This window comes from Rattus norvegicus, chromosome 9 (genome assembly GCF_021556685.1).
Source record: "Rattus norvegicus strain SHRSP/BbbUtx chromosome 9, alternate assembly SHRSP_T2T, whole genome shotgun sequence".
Lineage (NCBI taxonomy): Eukaryota > Metazoa > Chordata > Mammalia > Rodentia > Muridae > Rattus > Rattus norvegicus.
In genome coordinates, this window is record NC_141542.1 from 18781512 (window position 1) to 18802083 (window position 20572).

The window sequence follows — 20572 nt, forward strand, 5'->3', positions numbered from 1 at the left end:
ACATAAAAATCAGGTGGATGGGCAGGGAGTGGAATGGCCTAAGGTTAGGCTAAACCTCAATTTTAATGTGTCCATAAGTTCAGGAGGGAGTCCATTGGCATTGTCATCTGTGGCTTCTGTGTCCTTATCCCCGGTGAGCTGACTCTGTGATACGATGCCACCTCACCTTACAGATGTCAGGGTGAAAATCATGTTTGACTTTTCTGGGAAGAACTCTGCCTTTTCCTACCATCTGGAGTTATACAACATCTCTATGCACAGCTCAGAAGAGAGGGGTGGAGATTGTGGAGGCCTTAGAACTTGAGGATCTTTTCTGATTAAGGCACATATTTTTTCCTATGTAATTTTCCCCTTGCTCTTTCCCTAATGATGGTTGACTTCATTCCTGGCCTGAAGTAAACTGGATTCCAAGGTTTTGGATTAGGGAAGTCCCTATTTTTGAGATGACAGGCCCAGCAAGGGATCCCACTGCATACAGGTTCCTATTCCCAAGGAAGTTTTTGTTGCAGAATCACAGCATGGGGGCAGCAGCACAGGATATCTCCCAGCTTTCTCTCCTGCACCTGCTGCAACTGTAATAAGGCTGTTTGTTTGTTTGTTTGTTTGCTTTTTATTAGAAATACCTAAAAGCTGGTCAGAGTTAATACATGCCTTTAATACCAGCACCCACAAGGTATTTTTGTTTTTGCTTTTGTTTTTGTTTTATTTCATTTCATAATTTCTGTAATTGTTGTTAGGATTCTTATTGTAGTCTTTGATAATTCCCTCTAGTTATTCAATTTGTATATAGAATGTAAAGCCATGCTCTGCATGGTCCTCTTATTCATGTTAAGGATTTTATTCTTACCACCGATGCCACAGATGAACACAATATTTACTTTCAAATCAGGGAAACAGGCATAAAGAGGAGAGCTATGTAGTTTGGTCTCAGGTAAGCAGGCAATCAGGAGTGTAGGATGGCTTCCCAATGTTTTGGATTAGGTAAGCTTCTGTTATTGAGATGAAAGGCCTCTGCTGAAACCTTCAGTTGAGTAACAGAGAGCCTGTAAAGACTGAAAGAGTGGTTGCACCTTGAAGGTGAAGGCTGGCCCTTCAGTGCCTCTGCAGCCTGAGGCAGAGTAATTTTGGGAACACAAGAGCACTTGGCCAGAGATCATAGGGGACTGCATTTTGCTTGAGCCCTGAGACCTGGATGAGCAGAGGCCTCCACAGTCCTGATAAAGGGAAGCAGAGTCACATAGATGCAAGGGATCAATGGATCTGTGATCTGCATGTTATCCTCTTCATTTATCTTTGCTGTGTACATAGTATATGTAAACGACAAGGGCATCCTACTTTATCACATCTAGTCTCTCTAGATGTTAAAGGATGTGCAAGTGTAAACACAGTAGAGTTAGTTCAGCAATACATTGTGTCCCATTTTGTTAAAGACCTTTATTTTATTTCTATTTATATATTTTTTCTTTTTCACTTTACGTTCTGCTCACTGACTACTGATACTTAATTACTCTCTCCCACAATCCTTCCCCAATTCTCCTGGCACAGTCTTCTCTGGGTGTATGAGGGCCAACTGTCTCAGTACCTCCCTTCTTTTACCAAAGCCTTTCCTGGGGGCATTGTTGAGGATGCTGGTTTTGAATGCCTTGGACTTGGCTTTCTTCGTGCTCCAGTTTGCTGGCTTTGAGAAGTTTGTGAAGAAATGTCTGTGAACTTAGTACTTCCTCCAGATGGTACACAAGAGGCAGTGGTTTTGTTAATATTTTTGAGAGTATATTTCAATCAAACCTCTCCTACTAATATCCTAACAATGACAAAGGTAATGGGAGGCTACACATCTATTTCATTAGTTTTCAGTTCTTCTCAGAGCAGCAGTGTAGAAGCCCACAAAGCTGGCAAAGTGAAGTGAGGTCACGCAGGGGTCCTAAGAGCACAGTCCTACTTTCTTATAGTAACTCCTCGGGACTTACCACATCCATACACCCGTAGCTCCATATGCACTGGACCCCAGTGACGTGCTCAACATTCATTGCTTTTGTCACTCAGTTTGCCACAAACGTTAGAAATCTGAAAACTTCAGCAAATTTGAAGGTGTGAATAAGTCCCAGTGACCGGAGTAAGCTCAAACAGTCTGTGACAACGAAGAACTGACTGAGCATCCAAGAGACAAGACGCTCACCAGGACCACAGTTGTATCCCAGTAAGAAAATTTGAATAATAAGTTTTCAGGTGAAAAGATAAATTAGGAGGTCATAGACCTAAAAGTTTTATCCTTTGCCCTCAGGGGAGCAGCCATTCTGTCAGACTTTCCTGGCCCTCTCACAGGATCAGAATTCTCACCTGGAAGCAGGGTTATCTGGAAGGCACATAATACATATCCACAGACTTCTCTTTGGGTACAAACTGATAGGCAACTTCAAGGCTTAAAGTCATTCTCTCTCTCTCTCTCTCTCTCTCTCTCTCTCTCTCTCTCTCTCTCTCTCTCTCTCTTCTCTCCCAGCTTGAGGCTGCACACACGCTGCATTCTTTTGTGCACTCTGCTTTTTTAATTGCAGTTTTCTTTTCTCAAACTCCCACAATCATGCACACGTGTGTTCATTACCCTTTCATTCTCACACACACTCTTCATACACACCTCATACATATCTCACACACAGCACATGCACTCTCCTGTCACTCTCACACACAATCTTCATACACACCTCACTCATATCTCACACACAGCACATGCACTCTCCTATCACGCACACACACAATCTTCACACACAGCTCACACATATCTCACATACAGCACATGCACTCTCCTGTCATGCACACACACAGTCTTCACGCACACCTCACATTCTCTCCTCACTCATTTTCACATTCTCTCCTCATGCTCTCTCCCTGGCTCTCACATTTGTTCTCAGACTCGCTCCCTCATTCACTCTTCACATTCTCTCTCCACTCACTCTTCACATGCTCTTCTCATGCTCTCGCATTTGCAATCACATTTGTTCTTACATTTGCTCTGTCATTTACTCTCTCATTCACTCCCTCTTGCTCTCTCTCATTTAGTCTTCACATGTTCTGTAGCCTTTCTCTTGCCCCAGTCCTTTATTAATAATCCAAAAGCGGATAGAAAAAAGAGATTTTATAATCATTGCCAAATCAAATGCAAAGAATGACTACATCTCACCAAGAACTAAGAATTACAACTGTTCTCCAAAGTTTCAGGCTTGCCCTATACCCAGGCCTGTGGCCAATATAATAATAATAATTGTAAACTTATCATTATTTGAACTTTAACTCTTTACTTTTATACTTCAGAGTCCAAAGCTCTGAGATCAGCTAATTGCATTTTCCTGTGACACTCTAATGATAAATGACATAGGCAAAACTGCCAGGCAGTGGCCAGAAAGAATCAAGGTAACCCTTAGCACACTAATTCCACTAGCGTTCTGTTCCTTGCACACAATGACTCTCATAAGGGTTTCTTTAGTTAGACTTAGTTTACTAATATATTATTTTATATATTCTATACTTCCTTAACCAGTCTATAATATTATGTAAAACTTACTTCCTAACTTCAATAACTTTTTCCTTTCTTAGGGTCCCAATGTTGGCTCTAATTCATTTTCTCTTATTTTCTTCAACCTGTCTTTGCAAGTCAAACCCTAATCTAGAACTACAATTCTGCAGTTATTACATTTTTTCCAAGATGAGAATACACAGTAACCACCTGGGCCACTAGGGCTGTGCTGTGCTGTGTCCCTATGCATCAATTTCCAATTGTCTAAGAATCATAACATCAAGGAACATCTAGTTTCACAGAATTCACCAGAGCAGAAGGAGAAAGAAGTAGGAAAGTCAGATATAATACAATAATTGTGCACACCAAGGCCAACTGATAGGCAGTCACACACAAATGAAATCTATACAGCCGTTGTCCAGGGCTAAGGTTTGGAGAAATGGAAACAACCAGTTTTGACAAAAAGCTACTGCGGGCTACTGAGATGTCTCCATTGTGTGTTGTCCCAGGCATTAGCCAGAACTCAGACAACAAAGGGAGGTCAAAAGGATTCAGATTGGAAAGGAAGAAGTCAAAATATCACTGTTGCAGAGGATAGGGTAGTATACATGGGACACCCCAAAAGTTACAACAGAGAACTCCTAAGCCTGAAAAACAACTTCAGCAAAGTGACTGGGTATAAAATTAACTCAAACAAATCAGTAGCCTTCCTCTACACAAAAGATAAACAAGCTGAGAAAGAAATTAGGGAAATGACACCTTTCATAATAGTCCCAAATCATATAAAAATACCTCAGTGTGACTTTTATCAAACAAGTGAAAGATCTGTGTGACAAGAACTTTATGATATGAAGAAAGAAATTGAAGAAGATCTCAGAAAATGGAAAGATCCCATGTTCATGGCTTGGCAGTATGAAGATAGTAAAAATGGACATTTTCCCAAAGTGACCTACAGTTGCAATGCAATCTCCATCAAAATTCGATTCCAATTCTTCATAGGGTTAGACAGAACAATTTGCAAATTCATTTGGAATAACAAGTAACGCAGGATAGCTAAAACTATCCTCAACAATAAAAGGACTTCCCTGGGAATCAGCATCCCTGAACTCAAGCAGTTTACAGAGCATTAGTGATAAAACTGTATGGTATTGGTACATAGACAGGAAGATAGACCAGTGGAATAGAACTGCAGACCCAGAAATGAACCAGCACACCTATGGTCCCTTGATTTTTGACAAAGGAGACAAAAGCATCCAGTGGAAAAAGGATATCATTTTTAGCAAAGGGTGCTGGTTCAAATGGAGGTCAGCATATGGAGGAGTACAAATCATCCCCTTCTTATTGCCCTGTGTAAAGCTTAAGTCCAGGTGGATCAAGGACCTCTACATCAAACCAGATCACTCAAACTAATAGAAGCAAAAGCGGGGAAGAATCTTGAACACATGGACACTGGAAAAAATTTCCTGAACAAAACACGAATGGCTTATGCTCTAAGATCAAGAATAGACAAATGGGACCTCATAAAGCTACAAAGCTTCTGTAAGACAAAGGACACTGTGGTTAGGACAAAACAGCAACCAACAGATTGGGAAAAGACGTTTACTAATCCTACAACTGATAGAGGGCTAATATCCAAAATATACAAGAACTCATGAAGTTGGACTGCAGGGAGTCTAATAACCCTATTAAAAATTGCAGTTCAGAGCTAAACAAAGAATTCATAGCTGAGGAATATGGAGTGGCTGAGAAGCACCAAAAGAAATGTTCAACATCTTTAGTTATGTGGGAAATGCAAATCAAAACAACCCTGAGATTCCACCTCCCACCAGTCTGAATGGCTAAGATCAAACACTCAGGCTATAGAAGATGCTTGCACGAATGTGAGAAAGAGGAACACTCCTCCATTGTTGGTGAGATTGCAGACAGGTACAACCATTCTGGATATCAGTCTGGAGGTTCCTCAGAAAATTAGACATTTCAATAGCTGAGGACCCAGCTGTACCTCTCTTGCACATATACCCAAAAGATGCTCCAACATACAACAGGGCACATGCTCCACCATGTTCATAGCAGCCTTATTTATAATAGTCATAAAATGAAAAGATCCCAGATGCCCTTCAACAGAGGAATGGAAACAGAAAGTGTGGTACATCTGCACAATGGAGTACTACAGAGATATCAAAAACAATGACTTCATGAAATTCATAGGCAAAGAGAACAAACTAAAACATATCATCCTGAGTGAGTTAACCCAATCACAGAAACACACACATGGTATGCACTCATTGATAAGTGGATATTAGCCCAAATGCTCAAATTCTCCATGATTCACAGACCAAATCAAATTCAGGAAGGATGACCAAAATGCTGATTCTTCACTCCTTCCTTTAAAGGAGAAGAAGAATCCCTATTGAAGGGATAGGGATGCAAAGTTTAGAACAGAGCCTGAAGGAATGGCCATTCAGAGTCTACCCCACATGTGGCCTATACATATACAGCCTTCAAACTAGATAAGGTGGATGAAGCTAAGAAGTGCAGGCTGATAGGAACTGCATATAGATGTCTCCTGAGAGGCACAGCCATATCATGTCAAATACAGTGGCAAATGCTAGCAGCAAACCATTGAACTGAGAACTGGACCTCAGTTGGAGGAATTACAGAAAGATTGAAAGAGCTGAAGGGACTGGCAACCCCATAAGAACAACCATGGCTGCCAAGCAGAGTTCCCAGAGACTATGCCAGTACCAAACACTATACAGGGACTGTGCCATGGCCTCATCTGCATGTGTATCAGAGGATGGTCTTCTTGGGCACAAAAGGAATGAACAGCCCTTGGTCCTGCCTAGGCTGGGAAAGTGGCTGGATGGTGAAGGGAACACCTTTATAGAAGAGGGGGAGGGCGATGGTATTCAGACTTATTTCTGGAAAACAAGGAAGGAATAACATTTGAATTCGAAATGAAAATATCCAACTAAAAATCAACAACAACAAAATGGTATTTTGAGCTTCGAATCAAAAATAGCCACAGTCAGGAAACAGAGAATTGTATGCCTATGGTTTTCTTCAAATATGCTCAGGGCCCAGGTAGGTTCTGGGCCCAGGCTGAACCAAGCAGGTTCCTGCCACTGACTGCTCCTCTATTCCTGTTTCCAGAGGCATCATGCAGATTAATATTGGGCCAGAGATGTGGGCAGAACTGGTCAGAAGTGGCTTTCTCTCCTGTGGTCTCAGGATTATCTGCATTCCTGGGTGTTCAGCATTTTCTGCCCCGGGATTTGGGTGCAGGATTCCTGATGGCTTTAAACTCCCTTATACCATGTTTATATGTCCTGGGAGGTATTACAGAAAAATTAATGTTTATCCTATTAATTTGGTCAAAACTCTCATCGACAGAGTATAATTTAGAGGTAACTATATATTTGACAGCAAGCATACACAGTGGGTAATGTATGCATGATGAAGTTGAAATTCAGAGTTGGAAACACAGTGCACAGTGACTGTATAAATGCCTGTGAAGCTCAGTCTGACTGGGAAGTGATTTGATGCCCACTCCCCAAGAGAATGCAGAGATCCATCCCTCCCTGATAGCTGTGGGACTTCAGATGTTGACACTAATGATCAATAAAGAAGGTTCTTAAGAGTGAAGAGTTTGAGATTACTCCTTTATTCACCAGAATACATCCAATTTACTTGATAGTAACCAGATGCAGGTAGTCAATATATACAGTCTATATCCTTATCAAAATAGAAAAGCAAATGAACAAAACAACAACAGATAAATAACAAATCTTCAAATGAATAGAAGGAAAACCAAATAACCAAAACAATTAAAAATTAACCAAACTTTAAATAGAGGAATTGCATTAAGCATTTTTTGCTGCTCCTTTTGCAGAATAGACTTATAGCCTGTTGCTTGCCTTGGAGACATAGTAGACAAGCAGTTAGTGATGGTAATGATCTTTTCAAGAGGACTGGAAGTAGGTCTGTTTTGTTGGAGTGGGGGTATTAAGGAAAAAGCCTACCAATACTGAGTATAAATGATATTACAGACTTTGTCACAAAGTCTTTCCAATATTGTGAACTGATCTCCATGAAACTCTTCTGGATGACCCATCAGGACAAGTACAAATTTACATGTGCACAGTCTTTCTGGATGACCAGCAGCTCTTGATTGATGTGCATCAGCACTTATCTGAGTCCCTCAAAAAGTGTACACTTGCTGGAGAGAGGCAAGGTGAAAATACAGCGTATTCAATCCAAAGAAATCAAACTAAAGGAGGAAAATGCAGTCCACAATTGCTATGGACACTACAGATGAGACGCAATAGGGTGTATTTGCTGTGCACACTTAGTTCTCCTCCTGTAGCTCTTCTCTCCAAGGGAGTTCTTGTCGTGGACTGTGTCATGTTCGAGTTTCTGCTGGAGAATTTCAGACCTAGTAGAGCAAGGGAAAAAAGGTTTAGTGAGTGGTTGTCAATTCAGCTCTTCCTCTTACATCAGCTCTATTCAGTTGGACGATCCAGCATGACCTCTCAGCTGAGGTCAGTCCCTGCATCCCCAAGTGTCATAGAGTACCTGGGCTTGGATTTATATCTCAGCTTTCAAACTGCTAGAATTTGCACTGTGGACTATGCACTGTACTGGGATTAAGAGAAAAATGAGCATTTTTTCCCACTGGTCCAGGTATATGACATTGAATAATAACATTTTAGCTATGTCTGAATCTGAGTTCAAGAGAGGTATGAGCAACCTAGAATACCATGTGGATTCCTTCTGGAGAACATGCCCAGAATTGAGGTGAAACTTCTGATTATGTTAGCACTGAAGAAACCCGTCTAGTTTCCATTTGTAACCACTGAATCTGCAAATACACAGAGAAGCCATCTCACTTCAAATCCATGGGAAGTGCATAGATCCTGTAATCACTGAGAATGTGCTCCATGCAAATCTTCCCAGCGTATGCATGGACATTAAAGGTGATTGTGATGTAGAAACAGAACAGCACCCTGTAAGTCTATGGCTAGTGTAAGGCAATTTGTGAGAGGACAGAAGACAAAATGTCCTCAGATCTTTCCAGAGAGATCACAGGAAGAAAGGAGTAGAACATAGCAAGAAATCCAGAGGATCATATATATTGTTTCATGGGCAAAATTCACATGAACTGTACCAGAACTATACTCTGAGTAGCTCTTTAGCTGCCTGAGGCTGAAATCCATGTAGGTGGTCATTCACCCAAAACGGGTAATTATATAGGGAAAGGATATTCAAATGGATTCCAGCCTGTGTTCCTACCTGAACATTAATGCTTAATGTAAAGATTCCCCAGGATTCGCTGGAGGCATAAAAACAAATGTTGAGTGGGATATGTACATAGTGAATAGAGCCTATAGATAGCTCAGTCAATGATGTGCTGTCCTCTCATAAACCGACATAGACTCAGGGTTCTTTCCCTATTACCAATCTTGCTTTCCAAGTTCCTGAGGCTGTGTAGAGCAGTCTTGTTCCCCAGCAAAGGATCATATGTTGGTGGTAGACTAGACTCTTGTTCTTGTTCACTGTTTCAGACTTTCCCCAAAGTGTGCAGCTTCTTCTAATCTGAGCTGTCTTTACCATAGCCTGAGTGACTTCATGCCCAAAGCTAGAATCATAGGAAATCTCCATAACCAGGATCCAAATCAAGAATTTTTCTCCCTGTAATGTGATTGTGCCACAGATATTTTGAGTAAGTACGTAAAAGCTTGCATGGATTTTCTCAGACTGAATCAGAATCTATGGAAGGGCTCCACCCTATGGTACACTTTTACTCCTTTCCTGATGGACGTCTGGATAGATTCTCCTTCAGGGCTACTCTGGGACCACTACAACACTGATGTGCCCTAGTTGCAATGGCAATACCTACTCCTTGTTGTGGAATCACTGGGTTAACTAAAACTTCTGTTCCACTTTCTGAACATGGCTTTTCATAGGGCTACCTGTTCTTACACTCCCAGACCCATCTGAATTTCATCATTTCTCCTAACTCCATTTAGGCTGAAATTAACTGAGAGAAAATGATGTTGATTGACAGCACTTGCAGAATGCTACACAGATAACATAGGGGAGAGCTTTAGATTATCTGTGCACCTAAAGGGGCTCCTGACACTGCCCTTTTCTTGCACCACAGCATAGCTATGGGACTTTTGCTGGATGACAATACAACTCCAAGCAACTCAAAATCTCAGTGAATATAATCCAAGCCAAACTCCCAGGGGAAGCTGTAGTGTGCCAAGGTAGCTGGGAAGAAATGGTAGCAGGCAATGTTGAAAGCAACCTTGGAGAAGACACAGTGAGTGACACAACTTTCCAGTGGGCTTTCACCATTCACAAAGAACAGAGAAGCCGCATAAACTCATGGATTTTATAGAGAAGCCTAGCCCTTACCTCCCTTAATTCCACTCCTATGATGTGCTCCAAAGGATTTCAATGCAGGTCAGTAGTTTTGCCCACAATCACTTGAAAATCTAACTTTACAGGTGTTTTTGTGTCCTCTTTTTGGGGGTTGCATTTCTACAGGACTTTATTGTCCTGCTTCTACACCATAACAAAAAGGGACCTGCAAGCTCCAGGCCTGTACCATTTGTTACCACTGTGAAAAACGACTCACTTGAACATATTTCCACTCCTCCCCCAGACTTCACAAGATAATTCTGTTGCGATTTTTTTGTAAACAGAATAAATTAATAACTTAGGTGTCCTTTTGCTGTACAGAGCTACATGGAGATGCCAAATGACTGGGCAGCTGTATTTCATGTTTCATGGATGTAAAGTGAACTCTTAGAATTCTTTTCTTATGATACTTGGAAATAGAGGGAAACACATTCACTACTGCAAACACAAACACACACACACACACACACAAATACACACTCGCATGCACAAATGAAAACTTTGCTCTTACGCAGCACATTTCCTGTTGAGTGAGAAATTAGTGGGAACAATGCTGTGTACGAGTCTCTTAGACTCAAGCAGGCTGTGCTGCCCTGGTCTGTACTCATTTCCACTTCAGGAAACCTTTCTATGCAGATACTTTCTGGTCCTACGAGTAAGTTACATGTTCTGCACAGATAGCCTAAACAACACAACATCAAATTCCCAAGAGAGAGGGAAAAGACTCCATCAAGCTCTATGTTGACTCATCATAGGCCCCTCACTAAAACTACCCTGTTTCCTTCTTAGAAGACCTTGGAAGCATCAGAGAAGACAGCGATTCATGGTCATTTACCAGGAACTTTTCATCACATTAGTGTTCATGTGATGTTAAAACAACCTCAATGTCAGTCAGAAGGAGGCTAAATAAATAACATACAGTGACTTTTCTGAAATGCAGCACTGTGTACAATATTGAGAGGGAATCTATCCTGAAAGAATGCCGTGCCCATGATATAGTCAGCAAAGCATGTCAGCAGAGGGTTGCACTCTAGGATTCCATGCAATATCATGGTGAAGCCAATAAGACAAACCAGAATCTTCCTGGGGGATTCCTCTGTTCAGGTAAAGTAAAGAAATCTAATCATTATTTTTAAAATAGCTGAATGGTTTAAGAATGTGTTGAGACAAATAAGAGAGGGGGCTCCACCTGGAACTGGACTGGAGATGCAAAGACTGCTGGCCAGAACAAAACACTAAGCTTCAGGTTTGTTGAGAGACCTGGGCTTAAAGGACTAAGTTGGATAATGACTGGACAAAATTCCATGTCATGAACTGGCCTCTCCACATGCTCCCTAAGATGCAGGTCAGCACAGCAATGCACCTTTCTTGGTGAGAATTGGGGGTACATATGTATAACTTTGTTCTTGAAGTCTCAAATCTCTCATGGCAACCGTCAGCCTTTGAGAAACATTTCCACATCCTTGCTCTTCTAACCAGCTTCAGATTGTAAGGCCCAGTTATGAACTCTCCAGGAGCACTCAAATAAGACAGGACTGACATGCTGCTCCTCAGGCTCTGTAGTTACCCAAGATCTATGAAGCATGAAGGCACCATCTTCATATACAGGGACATGAGGGGAGGAAGAACAAAAGCCACCACAAATGACAATGAGAACCATTTCTTTGGCATTTCCATGAGGGTCTCCTCCTTGAAAACTATTTACTTCCTGGAGTCTCACAAGATCCCTGAAAAGAAAATGAGCTTCAGGGTTTTGCTTCATCCCTCAAAGCCATGCTCTAGTCTAAAGAGGGGCTCCCACATAGCACCCTCCACACATAATGGCATGTAGTGCTGTGATGTGTGATCAACCTATCTCCCTTAATGAAGTGCAGATTCTCGAAGAGCAGGAGCATTTGCTTTCCAAACATGCAGTTTCTTGAAGAGGGGCTATCTCCACAGAAAGCCTTGTAAACCATCACATAAATGAACACTTGGATGAGACCTAGGTCAGGACATGGATCCATCAATAGACAGTTACATTGGTTTGTCTATGTTTACGGTAAGACATGAGGACAGCCTGACCCTGAGGACTAACCCTACCTGCTGTTGCTTGGCTCTGAGGACACAGATGTTCATTCCGGCCTCTTCACAGAACCTCTTTGTCTCCACAGAGGATGCTGGCAGTTCAGTCTGCTCCACCAGCTGTTCTCTCTTCTCATTCAGCAAAATCTGTATATTCTTCAATTGAGTTTGTTCACGCAGGAGCTGGGAGTGCCTGATGCTGAACCACAAACAAACAATGGTAAATCCCAGCCAGCTTCTATTTGCCTGTCACTCTTGCAAGTACAATCATCCCTTCAAGGGTCCTCATCCCCAGAAATCCCCAGAATAGAGCCACACTATACAGGTTAGCACCAATTAGAGGAGGTCAAATCCAGAATCCACATTCCACATGAATCAAATACTTCTCATAATCCTGACACGAAGACGGTTTATATAAATCAAGGAAGAAGAAATGGTCCATAAGGGAGCTCGTATGTCCATGGTATGGTGAAACCATCTTCATGTGGTGGGGAAAGCCCCTCTGAGGGAGGATAGAAGACCCAATAACTGTACAATCTTTCCATGTGTTTCTCATGGATCATAGATCTTTAAATCTCCTGTCAGAGTCCTAGAGATTCAGAGTTGATTGAAATTCCCATTATGGTACAAAACTTTCTATCTAGAGGATCCTTAATGGGGAAAATAACAATTGGAGGGTCTTCTACACCCTTCACATGTACGACAACTGAGTCCAAGAGCTACAAATCTAAGACCCTTGCCATAAGGCAGGCTTCTTGTTAAGAGTCAGACACTACAGAACCAGAGCCCTGACTTTGGTTCAAAGTCATACAGGACAGAAGCATCCCTGCCTAGTGCTGGGTTCTCATCTCTGTCAGCGACTCACTGGTAGGAACTGTTCACTTGTATGAACTCCTTGTACCTCTCCATGGCATCACTTATTGATTTAGTCATCATTTGCATAGCCATCATTCTCATCTCATGTTCGGATTGAAGTATTGGCAATTCGACATCCAGCCTGTGTTGGGACATGGCCCAAGGAATAAATAACCACCTGAACTCATGATTTCAGAATTAGGTGAATTGTAAATAAAAAAACCCAATAAAAAATTCAAATTTAAGAAATGAGGGGGAGGGAAGAATGTGGCAAATACAAAGACCAAAGCAAAAACACAACAGTGAGACTCCAAAAACAATTCTTTCAAGGAAATATTTCTACACAAATCAGCAAAGAATTATTTTGAAATATGGACTCTTTAAAAAGCTGTGGCAATATGGTTCTCCAAAGACCCTCTGTACTGCAGTGGCTTGGGTCCAACAGATAGTTGTGATGACATTTCTTTTGTTATGAAAACAGGGATTCTCAAACCTTGTTTCCTACTGTTCCATGAATTCCCAGAGGGCATAACTACTTTGACAGGGAAGAGGATTTGTAACCCCTCCTTCCCTCAGGAGAGTCCTATCTACCACCTAAGTAAATAGAAGATGCAAAGTGCTCAGTTGATCCATGTGGGCATCCCCACCATCATGACCTGCAAACTATCCACCACACAAATCCTCAGATCCCATCAAACTCCCCAGACTCCCTGACCGAGAGCTTAAACCCCACAAACACTTTCACAAACATACAAACCAACCCATATACAAGCACAAGCAGAATCCCAACTACATGCATGGAGGTGCCATAGAATCAGTGTATAATGAACAAAATCAGAGGAAAAGAATGATGACGTGCAGGCATTTCATTCCCTCACTTACAGGCAGCCAGTGTGACCAGGTCCTTCTAGCTGTTGACAGAACCAACGCTAATCCAAGGAGCTCAGGGTCAAGTACAAAAGAGGTTGACCCTAAACACACAGCACCTAGCTTATCTCACAAGCAAATGCTTGCCAAATCTCCTTAAAATCCAGGATGAGAGGTGAAACTCTCTCGTGCTATGAGGAAATCCTGGGTTAGCAGAGAGAGAGCACAAGACAGTGAACAGGTTACTGGGCATAATGACTACCTGTGGTCCCAATCATCATAGATATAAAGGTCCAGGATTTGATAAAGTTCATCCCTCTCCTTTTTTTTTTTTCCCAGAGCTGGGGACCGAACCCTGGGACTTGCGCCAAGCGCTCTACTGCTGAGCTAAATCCCCAACCCATTAAGTTCATCCCTCTTGAATTGACACTTCTGGATTCAAATTTGACTTCCTCCAGTTCCTTTAGATGCTCCTTTTCCTTACTGATGACAGTTTGGGATGATGCCTTCCTACCAAAACCTGTAGATAGATAAACCCAAGTGAATTCGCATATTTGATGGACCATGGGAGGAAAAGTTCATTCTGAATCCCAAAAGGAGGTTGAGGAAGGGGAAATGGCAGAGACTGGGTGAATCCCTGAAAGAGCAGAAAAGCTTTCTAAACGGGAGATTCTTAAGCTATGTCCCTCTTCCAAACCTCTAATGCCGTACACGTGCCACACTCACTATCACAGGACCCCTCACCCTGAACAGTGGGTAATGTATGCATGATGAACTTGAAATTCACAGAGTTGGAAACGCAGTGAACAGTGACTGTATAAATGCCTTTGAATCTCAGTCTCACTGGGAAGTAAGACTGATGCCCAGTCCCCATGCGAATGCAGAGATCCATCCCTCCCTGATCACTGTGGGACTTCAGATGTTGACATTAGTGATCAATAAAGAAGGTTCTTAAGAGTGAAGAGTTTGAGATTACTCCTTTATTTACCAGAATACATCCAATTTACTTGATAGTAACCAGATGCAGGTAGTCAATATATACAGTCTATATCCTTATCAAAATAGAAAACAAAATGAACAAAACAACAAAAACAGATTAATAACAAATCTTCAAATGAATAGAAGGAAAACCAAATAACCAAATTAACAAAAACCGAAGCAAACTTTAAATAGAGGAATTGCGCTAAGCATTCGTTTGCTGCTCCTTTTGCAGAATAGACTTACAGCCTGTGGCTTGCCTTGGAGACATAGTAGACAAGCAGTTACTGATGGTAATAATATTTTCAAGAGAAGTGGAAGTAGGTCTGTTTTGTTGGAGTGGGAGTATTAAGGTAAAAGCCTACCAATACTGAGTATAAATGATATTACAGACTTTGTCTCAAAGACTTTCCAATATTGTGAACTGATCTCCATGAAACTCTTCTGGATGACCCATCAGGACAAGTACAAATTTACACGTGCACAGTCTTTCTGGATGACCAGCAGCTCTTGATTGATGTGCATCAACACTTCTCTGGGTCCCTCTAAAAGTGCACACTTGCTGGAGAGAGCTGGGGTGAAAGTACGGCCTATTCAATCCAAAGAAGTTAAACTAAAGGAGGAAAATGCAGTCCACAATTGCTATGGACATTACAGGTGAGATGCAATAGTGGTGTATTTGCTGTGCATACTTAGTTCTCCTCCTGTAGCTCTTCTCTCCAAGGGAGATCTTGTCCTGGTCTGTGTCATGTTCGAGTTTCTGCTGGAGAATTTCAGACCTAGCAGAGCAAGGGAATAAAGGTTTAGTGAGTGGTTGTCAATTCAGCTCTCCCTCTTACATCAGCTCTATTCAGTTGGACAATCAGCTGAGGTCAGTCCCTGCATTCCCAAGTGTCATAGAGTACCTGGGCTTGGATAAATATCTCAGCTTTTCAAACTGCTAGAATTTGAACTGTGGAATATGCACTGTACTGGAATTAAGAGAAAAATGAGCATATTTTGTCACTGGGCCAGGTTTATTATATTGAATAATAACATTGTAGCTGGGTCTGAATCTGAGTTCAAGAATGGCATGAGCAACCTAGAATACCATGTGGATTCCTTCTGGAGAACATGCACAGAATTGTGGTGAAAGTTCTGATTATGTTAGCACTGAAGGAACCTGCCTAGGTTCAATTTGTAACCACTGAATCTGCAAATACACAGAGAAGCCATCACACTTCAAATTCATGCTCACCGCACAGATCCTGTAATCACTGAGAATGTGCTCACAGCAAATCCTCACAGCATACACAAGGAACAGTAAAGTTTATTGTGATGGAGATACATAACAGCACCCCTGTAAGACTATGGTTATTGTAATGCAATTTGTGAGACAACAGAAGAGAAAATGACCTCAGATCTTATCAGAGAGTTAACAGGAAGAAAAAGTACAAAATACAAAGAAATCCTGAGGATTATACATATTGTGTCATGGACAAAATTCACATAAACTGTACCAGAACAAAACTCTGGCTAGTTCTTTAGGTGACTGATGGGGAAAACCTTGTCAGTGGTCAGCCATCCAAAAAGGATATTTATATAGAGACAGGAAATCCAATTGGCTTCTTCCAGTCTGTGTTTCTACCTGACCTCAAAAATATCAGAATGCTTCTACATTGTTCCACCCAAGCCACTTTCCTGGGTGATCAGTTCTTTCTGCTTCAGAATGTCCTGCATTCTTTCCTGTAATCCTTCCTTATCCTGGTCATCAGATGAGTGTACTGTCAATGGAAGCATGCATGCATGTGTGCACACACAAACAGACACACAGACACACAGACACACTAATACAAACTCGTAAACACACAAGCCATTTGTGCTTACACAATATAAACATAGTACATTGCAGTGTTTACTTTCCCTTTCAATGCTTAATACAATGATTCCCCAGGATACTCTGGAGGCATAAAAACAAATGTTGAGTGGGATATGTACATAGTGGTCATAGCCTACAGAAAGCTCAGTCAGTGATGTGTTGTCCTCCAATAAGCCGACATAGAATCAGTGTTCTTTCCCTATTACCAATCTGGCTTAGCAAGTTCCCAAGCCTGAGTAGAGCAGTATTGTTTCCCAGCAAATGATCATATGTTGGTGGTGGACTAGACTCCTCTTCTTGTTCACTGTTTCAGACTGTCCCCATAGTGTGCAGCTTCTTCTAATAGGAGCTGTCTTTACCATACCCTGTGTGACTTCATGCCCAAAGCTATGACCCCAGATCTTAGGAAATCTCCATAACCAGGATCCATATGAACAATTTTTCTACCTATAATGTGATTGTGTCACAGATATTTGGAGTAAATAAATAAATGCTTACATGGATTATCTCACACTGAGTCATAACCCATTGAAGGGCTCCAACCTCTCATACAGTTTCCCTCCTTGGACCACTACAACCCAGATGTGCTCTAGTTGCTCTAGTTAGACACCTATTCTTTTCTCTGGGATCTCTGGGTCAACTAACACTTCTGTTCCACTTAAAGAACATGGCTTCTCACAGGCCTTTCTGATCGTCCACTAACAGACCCATCTGAATTTCATCATTTCTCCTGACTCCATTGAGGCTGAAATTAACTGAGAGAAAATGATGTTGATTGACAGCACTTGCAGAATGCTACACAGATAACATAGGGGAGTGCTTTAGATTATCTGTGCACCTAAAGGGGCTCCTGAAACTGCCCTGTTCTTGCACCACAGCATAGCTATGGGACTTTTGCTGGATGACGATACAACTCCAAGCAATTCAAATTCTCAATGAATAAAATCCAAGCCAAATTCCCAGGGGAAGCTGTAGTGTGCCAAGATAGCTGGAAAGAAGTGGTAGCAGGCAATGTGGAAAGCAACCTTGGAGAAGACACAGTGAGTGACACAACATTCCAGTGGGCTTTCACCATTCACAAAGAACAGAGAAGGATCATAAATCAATGGATTTTATAAAGAAGCCCCCTTACCTCCATGTAATCTATTCCTTTGATGTGATCCAAAGGATTTCAATGCAGATCAGTCATTTTTCCCTAATCACTTGAAAATCTAACTTTACAAGTGTTTTGGGTTCTTTTGCTGTACAGAGCTAGGTGGAGATTCCAAGTGATTGGGGTTCTATATTTGATATTCATGGAGGCAAAGTGAACACTTAGATTCTTTTTCTCATGAAACAGGGTAATAGAGACTCAGCTGTGCAATTATGCACAGGGAAACACACACACACACACACACACACACACACACACACACAAAGAACCCATACAAGAAGAACTTGAAAAATCATCCAGAATTAAACCCACAACATGAGCATAAAGATGCTGAGCCACAGCTGGTACACACACACACACACACACACACACACACACACACACACTCACACACACACACAAAAGAACCCATACTAGAAACACTTCAAAAATCATACAGAATTAAATCCACAACATGAGCATAAACATGCTGAGCTACAGCTGGTACACACACACAGGCACACACACACACAGAGTCACATATACACACACTCACTAACACACACTCACACACACACTCACACACACACACAAACACACACATACTCTATCACACACACATGCAGACACACACACAAACAAGCACAAACAGACACACACACACACAGACACACACACACAGACACACACACACACACACACACACACACACACACACACACACACCAAAAATCGCAAGTCGGCAGAAAACAATGAAAATCCCATCATACTGGAGGAACAACATAATATAGACTATTCAAAGCAAGTATTTTAAGAGAGAATCACTACTCAGCCATTTTTCCTGAGAGGAACAAAAAGGCCTAGATAGCACTCTTCTTGATGAGAATGGGGGTAGATAACTCTGTTCTTGAAGTCTCAAATCTCTCATGCCAATTGTCAGGTTTTGAGAACACCTTTCCACATCCCTGCTTTTCCAAGCATCTACAGAGTATAAGGTCAAGATATGAACTCTCCAGCAACACTCAAACAAAACAGGACTGACATGCTGCTACTCATTCTCTGTCACGTACCCATGATTTAGGAAGCATGAAGAGATGGTCTTGATATACAGGGAAAATGGTGGAGAAAGAACGAATCCACCAAAAGATGACAATGACAACCATTTCTTTGGCATTTCCACCAGGCTCTCCTCCTTCTAAACTATTTAGTTCCTGGAATCTCACAGGACCCCTGCAAAGAAAATGGGCTCTGGGCTTTTGCTTCATCCCTCAAAGCCCTGCTCTAGTCTAAAGAGGGGCACCCACATAGCACCCTCCACACATATGGCATGTAGTGCTGTGATGTGTGATCAACCCATCTCCCTTAATAAACTGCAGATTCTCGAAGAGCAGGAGGATTTGCTTTCCAAACATGCAGTTTCTTGAAGATGGGCTATCTCCACAGAAAGCCTTGTAAACCATCACATAAATGAACACTTGGATGAGACCTAGGTCAGGACATAGATCCGTCAATAAACAGTTACATTGGTTGACTATGTTTATGGTAAGACATGAGGACAGCCTGACCCTGAGTCCTAACCCTACCTGCTGTTGCTTGGCACTGGGGTCACAGATGTTCATTCTGGCCTCTTCACAGAGCCTCTTTGCCTCCACAGAGGATGCTGGCAGTTCAGTCTGCTCCACCAGCAGTTTTCTCTTCTCATTCAGCAAAATCTGTATATTGTTCTTCAATTGAGTTTGTTCACGCAGGAGCTGGGAGTGCCTGATGCTGAAACACAAACAAAAAATGGTAAATCCCAGCCAGCTTCTATTTGCCTGTCACTCTTGCAAGTACAATCATCCCTTCAAGGGTCCTCATCCCCAGAAATCCCCAGACTAGAGCGACACTATACAAGTTAGCACCAATTAGAGGAGGTCAAATCCAGAGGACACATTCCCTGTGAATGAAAGTATTTCTGAAAATCCTGACACTAAGACGGTTTATATAAATCAAGGTAGAAGAAATGGTCCATAAGGGAGCTCATATGTCCATAGTATGCTGAAATCATCTGCAAGTAGAGGTCAAATCCCCTCTGAGGGAGGATAGACCACCCAATAACTATATAGTCTTTCCATGTGTTTCTCATGGATGACAGGTCTTTATATCTCCAGTTAGAGTCCTAGAGATTCAGAGTTGATTGATATTCCCATCATGGTGCAAACCTTTTCTATCTAGAGGATCCTTATTGGGGAAAATAACAATTGGAGGGTCTTCTACACCCTTCACATGTAGGACAACTGAGTCCAAGAGCTACAAATCTAAGACACTTGCCAGGAGGCAGGCTTCTTGTTAAGAGTCAGACACCATGGAACCAGAGCCCTGACTTTTGTTCAAAGTCATACAGGACAGAAGCATTCCCTGCCTAGTGCTGGGTTCTCATCTCTGTCAGCGACTCACCGGTAGGAACTGTTCACTTGTATGAGCTCCTTGTACCTCTCCATGGCATCACTTATTGAGTTGGTCATCATTTGCATAGCCATCATTCTCATCTCATGTTCGGATTGAAGTACTGGCAATTCGACATCCAGCCTGGGTTAGGTCATGGCCAAAGGAACAAATAATGTTTTGAACTCATGATTTCAGAATTAGGTGAAGTGTAAATAAAAAATATATAATAAAAAGTTCAAATTCAAGGAATGGTAGAAGGGAAGAAAGTGGCAAAATCAAAAACCAGACCAAAACCCAACAGTGAGACTCAATCCACAGAAAATATTTCCATGTAAATAAGCAAATTTTGTTTTGAAATAAGGACTCCTTGGAATCCTGGGGAGATATGGTTCTGCAAAGACTTACTCTATAGGAGTGGGCAGAGCCTGAGACCTGCCTGTTTGGAGTAACAACTGTC

General features: G+C 41.8%; 1 protein-coding gene across 1 annotated transcript; it reads right to left on the reverse strand.

Moving 5' to 3' along the window:
- Positions 1-14432: 14432 nt before the first annotated feature.
- Positions 14433-20256, reverse strand: LOC148003394 (disks large homolog 5-like). The gene is made up of 3 exons (XM_087568582.1): positions 20125-20256; positions 19272-19455; positions 14433-15477 (listed from the first exon to the last, which is right to left on the reverse strand). Exons 1-3 carry the CDS (start codon positions 20214-20216, stop codon positions 15472-15474), a joined length of 282 nt encoding a protein of 93 aa, XP_087424708.1. The 5' UTR covers positions 20217-20256; the 3' UTR covers positions 14433-15471.
- Between the last annotated feature and the right edge of the window lie 316 nt (positions 20257-20572).

Bases quoted from the DNA above. Each gene is read 5' to 3' on its own strand.
- LOC148003394 (XM_087568582.1), bottom strand. From the start codon at position 20,216: ATGAGAATGATGGCTATGCAAATGATGACCAACTCAATAAGTGATGCC. The intron at 19,456-20,124 runs GTGAGTCGCTGA...TTTGTGTTTCAG, and splicing joins CAAGTGAACAGTTCCTACCG to CATCAGGCACTCCCAGCTCC.